Source organism: Magnolia sinica, chromosome 16 (assembly GCF_029962835.1).
Source record: "Magnolia sinica isolate HGM2019 chromosome 16, MsV1, whole genome shotgun sequence".
Taxonomy (NCBI): Eukaryota; Viridiplantae; Streptophyta; class Magnoliopsida; order Magnoliales; family Magnoliaceae; genus Magnolia; species Magnolia sinica.
The window spans coordinates 38,313,002-38,325,509 of record NC_080588.1 but is presented as its reverse complement, the minus strand read 5'-3'; the positions used below and the strand labels follow the sequence as shown (position 1 = coordinate 38,325,509).

The 12,508-nt window shown below is 40.1% G+C and overlaps 1 protein-coding gene across 1 annotated transcript; it reads right to left on the bottom strand.

Moving 5' to 3' along the window:
* Positions 1 to 1,808: 1,808 nt before the first annotated feature.
* LOC131228727 (large ribosomal subunit protein eL13z-like) lies at positions 1,809 to 8,482 on the bottom strand. The gene is made up of 5 exons (XM_058224580.1): positions 8,328 to 8,482; positions 6,890 to 7,005; positions 6,598 to 6,731; positions 4,068 to 4,226; positions 1,809 to 2,267 (listed from the first exon to the last, which is right to left on the bottom strand). Exons 2-5 carry the CDS (start codon positions 6,996 to 6,998, stop codon positions 2,046 to 2,048), a joined length of 624 nt encoding a protein of 207 aa, XP_058080563.1. The 5' UTR covers positions 6,999 to 7,005; positions 8,328 to 8,482; the 3' UTR covers positions 1,809 to 2,045.
* Positions 8,483 to 12,508: the final 4,026 nt, after the last annotated feature.

Below are 12,508 nucleotides of genomic sequence, written 5' to 3'. Positions count from 1 at the left end.
CATTGTCCTCACTAGTCACACTGGCCGATCCTAACACTGTTTTCTGAGTCTTTCTGATCCGTCCAGGCTTTGAGCCTTCTGTTTTGACACATTTCGGCCAAAAGCCTAGCATGGACCTAGTTTTGAGTTTGAAACCACAGCTCGAGAATAGCCTTTTAAGCTATAAGCTAAAAGCTAAGGGTCTGTTTGGGCGGTGGGATTAGAAGGGATTAGGTGGGATGGGATTCAAAAAACATCATTATTACCCATGGCAGGGATTCTCCCCTATTGCCATGGGATAAAATTAATGTCATGCTTTGTTTATAATATGGTGGTACATTGAATGGATATACCCACCATCATTTGAAATTATTGGGAATAACACACGTGTTATATCTAAACTGTTCATTTGTTTTGAAACCTCATTTTATGGCATGGGCCTAAAAATGAGGTAGATCCAAAACTTAAGTGGCCCCAAAGAAGTTTTCAACGGTAAATATTTAATCCCCATTGCTTTCTATGGTGGGGTCCACTTGAGATTTAGATTTACCTGATTTTTTGGCCCATGCTCTAAAGTAATCTAGATAAATGGGTGGACGGTGTGGATATAGCCCACACATCATGGTGGGACCTACACAACTTCCCAAACATTGAGTGAAATTGGCACGGACCCAATGCAATTCCATTTAATGTAATTCCAAGCTTTTCCATTCTTCCCAAACATGGAGTGGAATTGGATGAATCCCATCCCACCTAATCCCTTCCAATCCCACCGCCCAAACAGACCCTAAAGAGGAAAATCAGTCTTCTTTCAAGACAGACCAGACCATCTTCTACCAAAATTATACTGATTTGATTACATAAATATACCCAATTGATGAACATTTAATACAGAAAGTCAAAACTATGAACATTTGCAGAGAATTTTCCATCCACTAATCAACGGTTAGGATTGCTTTGACAAAATATGCCTTTTCAACTATGAGCATTTGCAGAGATTTTTCCAATTGGCGCATGGGGTCTGCAAACCAGGGGAGACTCAAAATGTATAAACTACCGACCAGGGGGATTCTTCATGTCTGGCTTTGATCCCAATATATATATATATATATATATATATATATATATATGAGGCCACTCCAAAACTCAGGTGAGCCACAATGTACAATGTAGGAAAAAAAAAAATCTCACTCCTAAAACTTCAGATTAAGATGGGGTGAACACACCTGAGTCATAGAATAGTGAAATATCTAGGGCACCTCTTTTTACCTTGTGACTGTGAGGCGCTTCAGATGAATGGATTCATGGAATTATAAACACCATGGCAGGCATCCCCATCGCACTCATTCCCTATGATGTGGCCTGTTACAGGGTGAATATGAGGCAGCATACCTTGAAGGATGGAGGTGCTGCTCTGTTATGATTCACGTTTGTGTAGTTCTTTTACAATCACTTCTCCACCCTTCTCCCACACGGGGCACGTTCCACTTGTCTAGTTTAACAAAAGTGCAGGCCATTGGTTAACCAGAGTTGCACCGTGGTAATGGGATAACCTCAACACCAACCAGTACATGGATTACTATCAAAGCTCAGGTGAGTCTGATACGACTGGTCCAACACGACTCGTCCAGTAAACTTGGATTTGGTACTGGCCAATTCATTTCAATACCAAACCTCTGATTCAACAAGTTGGGATGATACTCCCCAACTTTGGATGAGTCACAACTCAACTTGAGACGAAGCGAGTCAGAAAACCATTATCAAAGTTACCTCATTTGTCTATGGAAACTGAAAAAAACAAGAGAAGAAATGCAGTTGGGGCCATCTCAAAAACAAGCAAAATCTTAGTTGATATATCAGGAGTCCTAAGCTCAGACAAGCCTACATATTTCCTCCAATGTATGTGCTAGGCGCCCAACAAAAGCTAAAACGGCAAAACTTTCTCAAACAAGCTGAAATAAGTACTTGCAGACATTTGAAACCAACGTCTCCCTGGAAACTGGAAAGCAGAAGAATAGCATCATTTCTCTCTGGATACTTTTAAAAGTGACGTACCTATCTCTTTTCTATTTCTTCTCTTCCTTCTCGGCTTCAGCAGCCTTCTTCAACCTTACTCCCACGTGACGCTCATTCGTCCGTTCCAAGCGAAGCTTCTGATATGCGTTGAATGACTTCATTGCCTCGGTCACCTTCACAAACTCGACTGTTGGCTTCTCAAGAGTGATGGGCATGTATGGACCCTGGACCTGGGTAGCTGAGGCCAGCTCCTCTGCACTAGAATCTCCATTCTGCACGTAAAAAATAATAATAAATAAATAAATAAATAAAATTTAAATTTAAACTTAATTTAAAACACACACACACACACACCATTCTTTTTAGTCCATTCTGAGGCAATTGGATGGTTATGATCATGTAAATAATGTGTGCCCATGGTTCCCACAGCTAAACATTCATGGCCTGAAAAAGAAAACTTGTTTTTTTTTTTTTTGGGGAGGGTGACACTACCATGGATTGAACCGTGGATCACTCACACACACTACAATGACTCCACCAGCTCTCCACCAGCTCATCCAACAAGCAGGAGACAAAACTAGCTTATTTTGCAACTGTGATTTCGAAAAAAGTCTTGGACCCTCCAAATACATGGGGACCACATTCCATGATCAGAATGGTAATAGTCTGTAGCCCTGACAGAGGATGGTCCACGATCTGATAGTCCCACAGATTGCATAATCCATGAATGGGATCATCCATCGGGAATGGACCCAACCATCTAACAACTAAAATTTTGAGCTGACCCACAGGCTACTGAATTGGTCTTCATCTTCTAATAATGAGCAAAACAACTGACACGTAAAATGAGAGCACATGTAACACATTCTGAATTCATGCGGCGTGTGGCTTTTGCACAACCCTGACATTGATGTTAGTTTTGACAGGTACCAGCCAGTGAAGTAGTGAAAGAAATTACCACAAATGCCCTCAGACAGGATGCTCTAGGCAAGACAAGTGCCAGAGATCTGGATGACAGCACATGTCAGAGATCCCAGACATTTATCAGGTAGGGTATACTGAACATGCTATGGACCAGTTTGCTGATCATATAGGTCCAACTTGCATGAGAAGTTGAGGGGAAAAAAGGTCAACAGACTTAATTCATCATACATGTTTGGCGGATCAAAGAGTGCTACCCTGATTTTTGGTATTTGGCATGTTCACTTCACTGTGAACATTATCTGATGAGTGGCCCAGATCTTTGACACATGCACCTCTCATTCAGATCTCTGACACATGTTTGCCCCTCACACGGGGGGCCCCTCATTGAATCACTACCCAATTACAAACCCAAGTTCCAAAGCCCTCCCTTTCTCACTTTCAGTTTTATGCACAAGGGAAAAAAACATCTTTTCCGAAAGTTGGTCAACAGCATTGCCTTTTCCATCACAAAAAAGAAAAAAAAAACAAAAGAAAAAAAAAAGACCTATTAAAAGGGAAGGGGTTATTTACCGACAAAAAAGGGGGGAAGAGGGAGGGAGTTCATTAAAAAAAAAAATAATAATAATAATAAATTGTGTTAAACAATTTCTCCTCCTAAGCCAACATCAGCAAAAATCAAGGTATGACTATTCATCCATCAGGCTCTATTACAGATGAACCATGACCTAAAAACAATGACATTCAGATGATCTTAGGCCAATAGTCTACATCAATTGACTAAAGACCTCCAACAGAACAGTTAGAATTATTCCACTCGTTTAGCGTTGCACTATAATGCAGCCACAGTTGATCTGTTGATGAAGGGACTGAATATCCTGTGTATTTGTATTGCTACATAATTAGAGTAGGGAGAAGAAAAAAGAAGTGTTTTAACACGGCACCCTAGGAATTAGTATGGATAGTATTCGATTTACGTGATAGTTCAAGGACATGGGCGTCACAACCAGCATCAATTGTATTCAGTTTGTGCACCAACATAGTGTTTGTCATTTGGTCAACCAAAACTACAAGCTTTATAAATCAAAACTCACATTTTATTCAGCTCCTAAAAACAGGAGCAATAACATGGTTTCTTGGGTTTAGCTTACCTTGAATTTGCCAGGTCGCCTTGGGAAAATAACCAGCTTGGCCTTATATTCTTTCAATCTTTGAACATTGGCTTGAAGCCCTTCCAATGATCGATTCTTACGACGGTGATCGACAGCAATGCCTATCGTCATGGCCAACTTCTTTGGAATGCCAGCAGCCTGCAAGCACAGACAAGGAAATGGAGATAAACAGAGATTATAACAGCCATCAAGCCGTAAAGAAAAGGGAATCATTCAGCTGAATGAATGTTTTATACACATGAGAGTGTGTGGGTGTGCGTTGAAGAATAATGTTATAAATTTTATTTCATGCTCGAATTAAAAGAAAGGAACTATCCAGCTGCATAAAATTAAACAATTTGAGCAAAATAATCTTGAGGCAACTAATTTACAATTTCTATGTTACTCTAAGCATTGTAAGAAAATATTTGAAATATAATGAATGGCACCCCCCCAAAGAAACTGGTCGAATTTACAGAATTTTCTCATTTTCAGAGACTAACAGTAAAATAATTGAAAATTTCACAATTAAGAAAAGAAAATAGGATGTATTGTATGATCTGATACATATCAACCAGTACCATCATTTTTTAAAAGAATGGAATGGAAAAAAAAAACATCAATTATTGTTTGATAAACATTGTGCCATCTGATATGAACCCACCCAGTATTTTTTGCTGCACATCATATGGTCAATACAGAAATTCTTTGGTAAAGTGGTGGGAAGGATGGAGTAGAAATTATCCGGGAGGAAAGGTTGGCTTATTATTTAGGGGTGGAAAATGTTTGATCAAAGCTGCTATTGCTAATATGCTGATGTACTTACTGTCATTATTCACTGTTCTGCCAGCCATCATTCAAAATCTGGAAGGGATTCGAAGGGACTTTCTATTGCAAGGAGCAGAGAACAAAAACAAGTTCATTTGGTTTGTGGGGAATAGGATTGTAAACCAAAGGAGATTGACAGCCTTGGGTTAGAGGTCCCAAATTAATGAATTTCACTCTTTTTTGGGTAAATGGCAAGGAGGCTTAGGAAGGAGGAAGGTAGTGTGTGGGCAGCTGGGCTTAAGTTGGAGATTCTTTAGGATGGAAACATCTTTCAACCCAGGTGATGGTACTTGAATCACTTTTCGTTTGACCCGTGATGTGGAATATGCTTCTACGCTCTACCTTTCCTAAAATATTCACAGTTGTGATCAAGGAAGATGTTCTTACCTCCCATTATGCCTCGATGGCCCTGTTTGGATACAATGCAAACAGTTTGCATTGGCAAGACATTTGCATTTGCTTGGGAGGTGGCAGATGCAAAGGCAAAGCGTTTGCATTTGCTTTCCCCTCCTCAATAGGGGAGTATAACCTTTTTTTCCCTCAGAAAGTCAAATGGAGGTAAAAGAGTTTGCCTCTAATGTGTGGTTTTAAATGGCAATTTTGGAGGGAAAAAAGGTTTCCCTTTGTGGTTGCAATCCAAAGGTTTCTAATGCAAAGAAAATGCATTTTACACGACTTTTCTACAAGACATTTGCATTTTCTTGGGAAGCCGTGGGATGCAAAGGCAAAGTGTTTGCATTTGCTTCCTCCTCGTCAACAAGGGAGCAGAACTTTCTTTCTTTCTTTCTTTTTTTTTTTCAAAAAGACAAATGGAGATAAAAGAGGTTGTCTCTAATGTGGGGTTTTTAATGGCAATTTTGGACAGAAAAAAGGTTTCCCTTTGTGGTTGCAATTCAAACAGTTCAAATGCAAGAAAATGCGTGTTACATGACTTTTCTATAGCAAACAAACAGGCACAGAGGGTTTGTTTTCCCTAGCGTTGATGTCAGTTTACTTCCTGCTTATGTACATTTTTTTCTTTCCCTTGTATTCTCCTAGTTTACCTTCAATCCAAATAGGCCCCAAGGTGGATGATTGTGTTTGGACCCCTCGGTTTCGCACGAATTTCGCTGACAATGAGACTGCTGATGTTCTTCAACTCATGCTTCTTTTCCAAGACAAAGATGTATTGTTGACGGACCAGGACAAATGGGTCCAGAGACAACAAGCTTGTGCCAAGTTTTTTTTTTTTTTTCGTGGCAAGTCATTTTATGAGTCTATTGCTTCTCCTCCTCACCCCATTCACCATGCCTGAAGTTATGGCGACCCCCCTTGTGTTTTTGGGTTTGCTTGGCTCATTGGCAAAAAATGAGGTCAGGGGGGGACAGGGGGCAAGAGAGCAGTACTCTCCCCCACCAAGAGCGGGTATAAGACCCTCCAATAAAACCCAAGATCTCCTCCAAATACACCCCTTGAACTGAGGAACCCCCAAAGCTGATAGAATCACCCTCCCTTCAGCACTGAGGAAGGTCATCTCATTATTATTTTAATATCTCACAATTAATTCACTTATCATAGGGCTTAACATAAATTCTTTAAAAAAAAGAAAAAGAATAACAGCATTTGGAGTAATTCAATTACAGAACTGATACTTTGTACTGGTGGTAGAAATCAGGAAAATTGAGAATGGTAAATGAACACGGCACAGTCCCAGATTTCAAACCTTGAGCTCCTCTAGAGAGAAACCTCTGCCTTTCCTGGTCTTCATGTTGTATTTAAGAGTTTGGCAGTGCACGATGGGACGAATAAGTCCTTCCGTTGGCTTGGGAAAATTTTTCACAGCTTTCTTCTGCCGAGCTGCACAGTTCGTTAAATGATCATATGTTTCAAGGTGTCTTTGCTCTACACACTCATCCGACTTGAATAGTTGGAAAACCCAAAAATAAAAATAAAAAAAGCTTCAAAAATGAAGCATGTAAAATTTAAGAGAGAGCCACAGCAGGTGAATTCCTTACCATTGCGACGCCTTGTCTTCCTTGCAGGTTGATTGAACCATGTCCTAACATAGTTCTGCCAGTGTTTCTTGAAGTGCCCATTAGGAATGACATTGTTATGCTTCACCATACTTCACCTGAATACAAGCAAACTAAGAATTGGAATTGGCATAATCCACAAAACTCACGGAAGAGGGACAAGAATCCAAATTTCTCAAACCCACCCAATGGAAACCATTCATGGTCGGTTTCTAACATAGGATTCCTGGAAAAAATTTATCCAAACTACTAATTTTGAAGCTGAATAGCCCCATACGGTCTCCACATGTAGCATGCTTGCCACCACATCTGGGTGGCAACCCCCACCATGACCATAGGCAAAAGCAAGCTGGTCCACTCATCAGGCAATGTGAAAGATTGGATGGTTAAAGAACCAGCCAACACAACCCGCATTTAATGCACATGTGACCCACTAATGCGAACCGGACTAATTTTCCAAATTGCCATCATCTTGGTATGGCCCGCCTTATACATAGCTCAGATGCTAAACATACTTGGCAAGTTCAAATGTGCCGATCGTCTGGAGGGGTGATTGTGTTGCTAGAAAACCTCATTTAGTTGTGCTAAAAGGATTTCCTCCATTCTTCTCATACAAATGCAACCAATCCGATTAGTACACCATCATGATTTACGGGTCGGGCCACATCCTCTGTGGTCCAACTTGATGAACTAAGCGGATATCACATGGATTGCTGCATCAGAACATGTGCAGCACATCCTGATTTCAGACCGCTATGAGATCAGGCACATCTATGTAAAACACTACTACCAACAGTGTCTTAGTTCGAAGTTTTTTCCATCCATGTGGCTTACTTCCAAATACACCTCTGAGGCCGATAACGTTACCATTCACCTTGTGCATATGACTGATCAACATGAGACATGCATACAGCATCTAAGCCGTCGAAAAGGTGGCCCCACTATGAAGATTATCTGGTGCTACAAGCAGCGGATCACCACTTATTAAAGTAGACCACACGTTTGAAAAATGATAAACAGGCAACACTATATAAATGGTTGTCGATGAAGATCCGTGTGGCCCACCCAATCTTCTTTCAAGGTGGGGACAGCCTTTTGGACAGCCCGGATTCCATCCCGCGCGACACGTATTTTATGATCCATTGAGGTGTATTTGAAACGCTCTTCTTTGCAATTTGCTCAAAACAAAATCCAATCCTAATGGCATCAAATCTACCAAACGATTACAAAAAAAAAAAAAAAAAACCTAACGAAAATGATTTCCACGGAGATTCAAAGCAGCATACGAATTCCAAAACATCACAACAAGATATCTCCTTCCAGAAACAAAACCCTAAGATGGAATCCAATTCCTGAAAAAATGAAGACTGAATTCGAAGAGTGAAAAGAAAATCAGAGATTTTGGGGGGAAATAAAGTACCTTGTGTTTTTGGAGAAGGAATGGAAGGGGAAAGGTTTTCGACGCCGCCCAACAGAGAGAAGGGGCTTTAGCTCTTAGCGATCATATATAGCTGGGGTGGGATTCCAAAACTGCCCCCTTATTGCAGGTAGTTTTCCAAATGTGACCTTATCCGTGGACTCCAATGTCAGTTTTACACCGCTTAAAGAATTGTTGTGACGCTTCAAATGCACACGTGGCAGAGTATGAGGCAATCCGGACGGTTAAAACCGATTATCCAATCATAAAAGAAAATATCAATGAGAAGATAACATTAATTGGTTTTTTTTAGGGATTTGCATTATCAGTGTGTTTTTAGAAATATACCAATCGGCTCACGTTTTGGATGGTCCGGATAGCTGTAGATCAGCCTTAAATGAGTCACCACCACTGAAAAACTAACAGAGAAATCTAAAATGACCACAAAAGTAAGGGTGCACGCCGAGTTAACACGGATCAGCCACGAACCTTAGCTTGAACTTGGCTCAGCATGGCTCAATCTTCAAGCCCATGAGCCATCTCAGCTCGATTTGGTCAGCAACTTAGGTTCGTTTGAACTAGCTCCAGCTTAAATCAAACCTCTCTGCAGTATTTTCACAAACACATGCGATATAACATCAATTTTTCATTGTGTTTAAAATAATAATATATGTCTACATGTATTTCATCAAATATCTTATAGGCAACATCAAATTTTAAAAAAAAATTATTTGTTTCATATACATATTTTCCTTGCTACCAGCCGGCACTTCATTAGGTCATTTTCATCAAACACTTGGTGAGTAATATAAATATCAGAGTAATCAAGTTATTGAACTAGTTTAATCCAAGTTCAATTAGAGTTGGAGTTCGATCCAGTCAAGTAGAGCTCGAACAAGCTCGAATTTGGTTCAAAATTTTTTTCAAGCTCAAAAACTCAACTCGGCCCTATTCAAACTCAACTTCAAACCAAGTTGAATCGAGCTTTTTTGAGTAGACTCAAGCAAGCTAACCAAGCTAACTCAGTTCGTATACACCCCTACTTGAAAGTCCGCGGTCGTACTTTCGGATGTTACATGTTTACATGGCATTCGTGTTTAATATCAGGGCTATTCATCATGTGCCGATCAATCTGAGAACGCCCTGGCCCAGTCCACACATCATGTGGTTAAGCTTGTTTGAGCAATGGACGGTTAGATAGAGAACAATGGTCGGTTTTTAACTTATAACTTTGCTAGCGCATCACGTGTGCAACAAAACTCATGTACACGCCACGCGTGTGGGAAATCTAATCCATCCATGACGTTGGTCCGACCTTGTATATCTTTTCCCAAAAAATAAACGTAGTCTATCAGCATGTGGGCCTAATGTTGGATACAGGTTATCAGTTTTTCAGAGCCTGATATCTGTTTTGCTGCGTGTGGATCAACCTTATTCTTAGGCTAGGGTTCTGATGGATGGATTTGATTCGAACCTATTCTACCATAGTGGCACACGTGTGGTTGCTCGTGAGCTTTACTGCACACACGTGTGCACTTAGCAAAGTTGAATTGGCATGCTTAAGTAGAAATCCTGGACTCCATACTTGGGCTGTTGGGCGGCTGATGTCTATTTAAGCCCAGCCTGCATAGTAAATCTTATGCCTGAGTCAACACTGGGGCCCAACAAAAGTCCCGGCTCAGGCCCGTTCATGATTATTATCTAACCTGTATCTGGTGAGCCGAACCCCGGCCACTTACTTTTGTGCAAGATCTGGTCCGTTCATCATGTGTGCCACCACTCCTAATTAACATGGAACCCATTAGTATGCTCAAATTAAAATAATCTAACGGCCAAAATGAATTTGATCAATCTTAGTCATTAATCACGTAAAGCTCACCTAATAAAAAATCTTATAAGGGGAACAATTGCAACGCATGGTAATCTATTTTCATGACAGGCAATCATAGGGGATGGGTTAAATGCAATACATATCACACACCTTGGTTGTCCCATTGTTAGTTGCACGCCTTCAACTACCTCCATGTGAGATGTTTTGGAACTAGTTGTTGTAATCCAAATCTATTTTGCATCCAAACACAGCCAAAAATACCTAACGATATGCAAACTTACAATAAGGCCATTTTGGATGCCATTTTTCTCTTGAAATTTACATGAGAATACATAAACACCATCCAAGTTGTATGGTTGCATTAATTAATATTCAGTTCTACCATTCAGACAGCTTAGGAGGGAGGCGTGGGGTAAAGAGGACTTGTACAGTTGTTGATTTAGATTAGGGTTATCTAATCTAAAGTTTTGTTTTGTGTGAGGTCAACAAGCGGGGCATCCGATAGGTTCCACATCGGAAGTAGACGTGCAAATGTCAAACGCATGACTTGGAGAGCAAAAGAGATCCTCGCGCATGATCGTCGACCTAGCCAAAATGCTGACCGTTACGTCCACATCCACATGGCTACTTAGAAATCTCTCCAGCTGTAACTTCGAAGGGTCCCGCCACAAGCATAGGTCTTTCTGTAACTTTCCAAAGTTTACCAATACACGCGTGCTAGCTTGGTTGCGGTACCCTCCAATGGAAACATATTGGCTACTCCCCCTGCCAAAGGCTGGTGGACGCTGTTATGTGGGACCCACCATGATGTATGTGTTTCATCCATGCCGTCCATATATTTTTACATATCATTAGGTGGAGCACCGTCTTCCTCAAGAGGATAACTATTCCGAATCCACGGAACTTCTCTGGACTCCTCACAGAGACTTCTCAAATCCACGAGGAAAGAAAACAGAAAATAGAAATAAATTCTAATAAATTCGAAATTGATTAATAAATCATCGATAATCCTCTAATGCGTCTCCTTACACCATTAATAAAGAAAAAATAAACTAAAATTCATAATTACCAAAAATAGCAAAATTCTAACTCTAATAAAAATCCTATTTCTAATAAAACTCTTCTAAGGCCTAATTTCTAAAAATAAAAATTGCAAATAAACTTTTTCTAGAATAGTCCTAGTATAACTAAAAGCTATTTCTAAAAGGAAAGAAAATCTAAAACTCTAAAAATATTTTAAAAATCGGAATTACTAAAAATAGTAAAATTTTTCTAAAAATTCATTTTTGAGCTGAAAGCGCGCGTTTTCTAACGAAACGGACAGATACGACCCACTTTGTGGGTCGGTTTACCTCGAATGGCCTACTTCAGTAAAGATTAATAGGTTGTGCACCCCGTAACAATACCCAGATCAAAAGTTATGGTCAATTTACGGTCCATCTTCTTTTGGCTCAACCATGCTAGGAACGTTTTTGTGACACGTTCTACATCAGACCCCTCCACTTGAAAAAAAACTCGTCCTCGAGTTACGCAAGGGACTTGGCCCATGATTCTGAGATAACTTTTGAGATAACTTCTGACGTTTATTACCCATTTTCTTGTACTTGACATTAGGCTCTTTAGATAATACAATACATGTCCTCATACTTTTCTTGACTTGACTAGTATCGATTAATTCCTTTACATTTGCCTTCAAGATCTCATATTCTTTCTGATAATATGGGCAATTTGGCGGACTTGCCCCTGAGATGGGGTAAACGTGATTTTGTATATCTCGTATGGGAGGTAATTTATTAGGTAGTTCATCAAGTACAACCCCCTTGAACTCTTACAATACTGGTTCTAAATCCTCTAGGATATTCACAGGCTCTACATATTATTTCTTTTAAACTAATGGATATATATCTCTCATTTCTTCAGATTGTTTAACAAAGGCACATTCAGTTATGAGATATTACCTCTCCACTTTAGAAGTCTTGGGTTTGTTTTTCGTTCCCATAGGGGCCATATGTTTGCCACTGATGAATCCTGTGGCTTGTCGCGATTCCGTTTCAATGAGGTGGTTTCTCGTGGACAAATAATATGATTTTTCTGCAAAACCTTTTACTGATCGGCTATCTTAGTAATAATTTTGGTTTTGTGGGAATAATACCTCATCGTAATCTCGTGGGAGAAATCGCATGCATAATAACTGCTTCATCCCCGACCACATGTGGATTGGCATCTTCATCTGTCTCATCCGCTCAAGTTGAAGTTGTTCTCACCAATCTGAAGCTTTGCCCATCAACTTGTACGCCACGAGTTTAACTTTCTTTTCTTCTACGATGTTCATATAGTCGAAGAAACGTTCGAC

What these genes read in the sequence shown, in the direction of transcription:
- LOC131228727 (XM_058224580.1), bottom strand. Translation starts at nt 6,998, where the DNA reads ATGGTGAAGCATAACAATGTCATTCCTAATGGGCACTTCAAGAAACAC. An exon ending in GAAGACAAGGCGTCGCAATG is followed by an intron (nt 6,732 to 6,889) that starts GTAAGGAATTCA and finishes CGAACTGTGCAG; the next exon opens with CTCGGCAGAAGAAAGCTGTG. An exon ending in GGCGACCTGGCAAATTCAAG is followed by an intron (nt 2,268 to 4,067) that starts GTAAGCTAAACC and finishes TTTTACGTGCAG; the next exon opens with AATGGAGATTCTAGTGCAGA.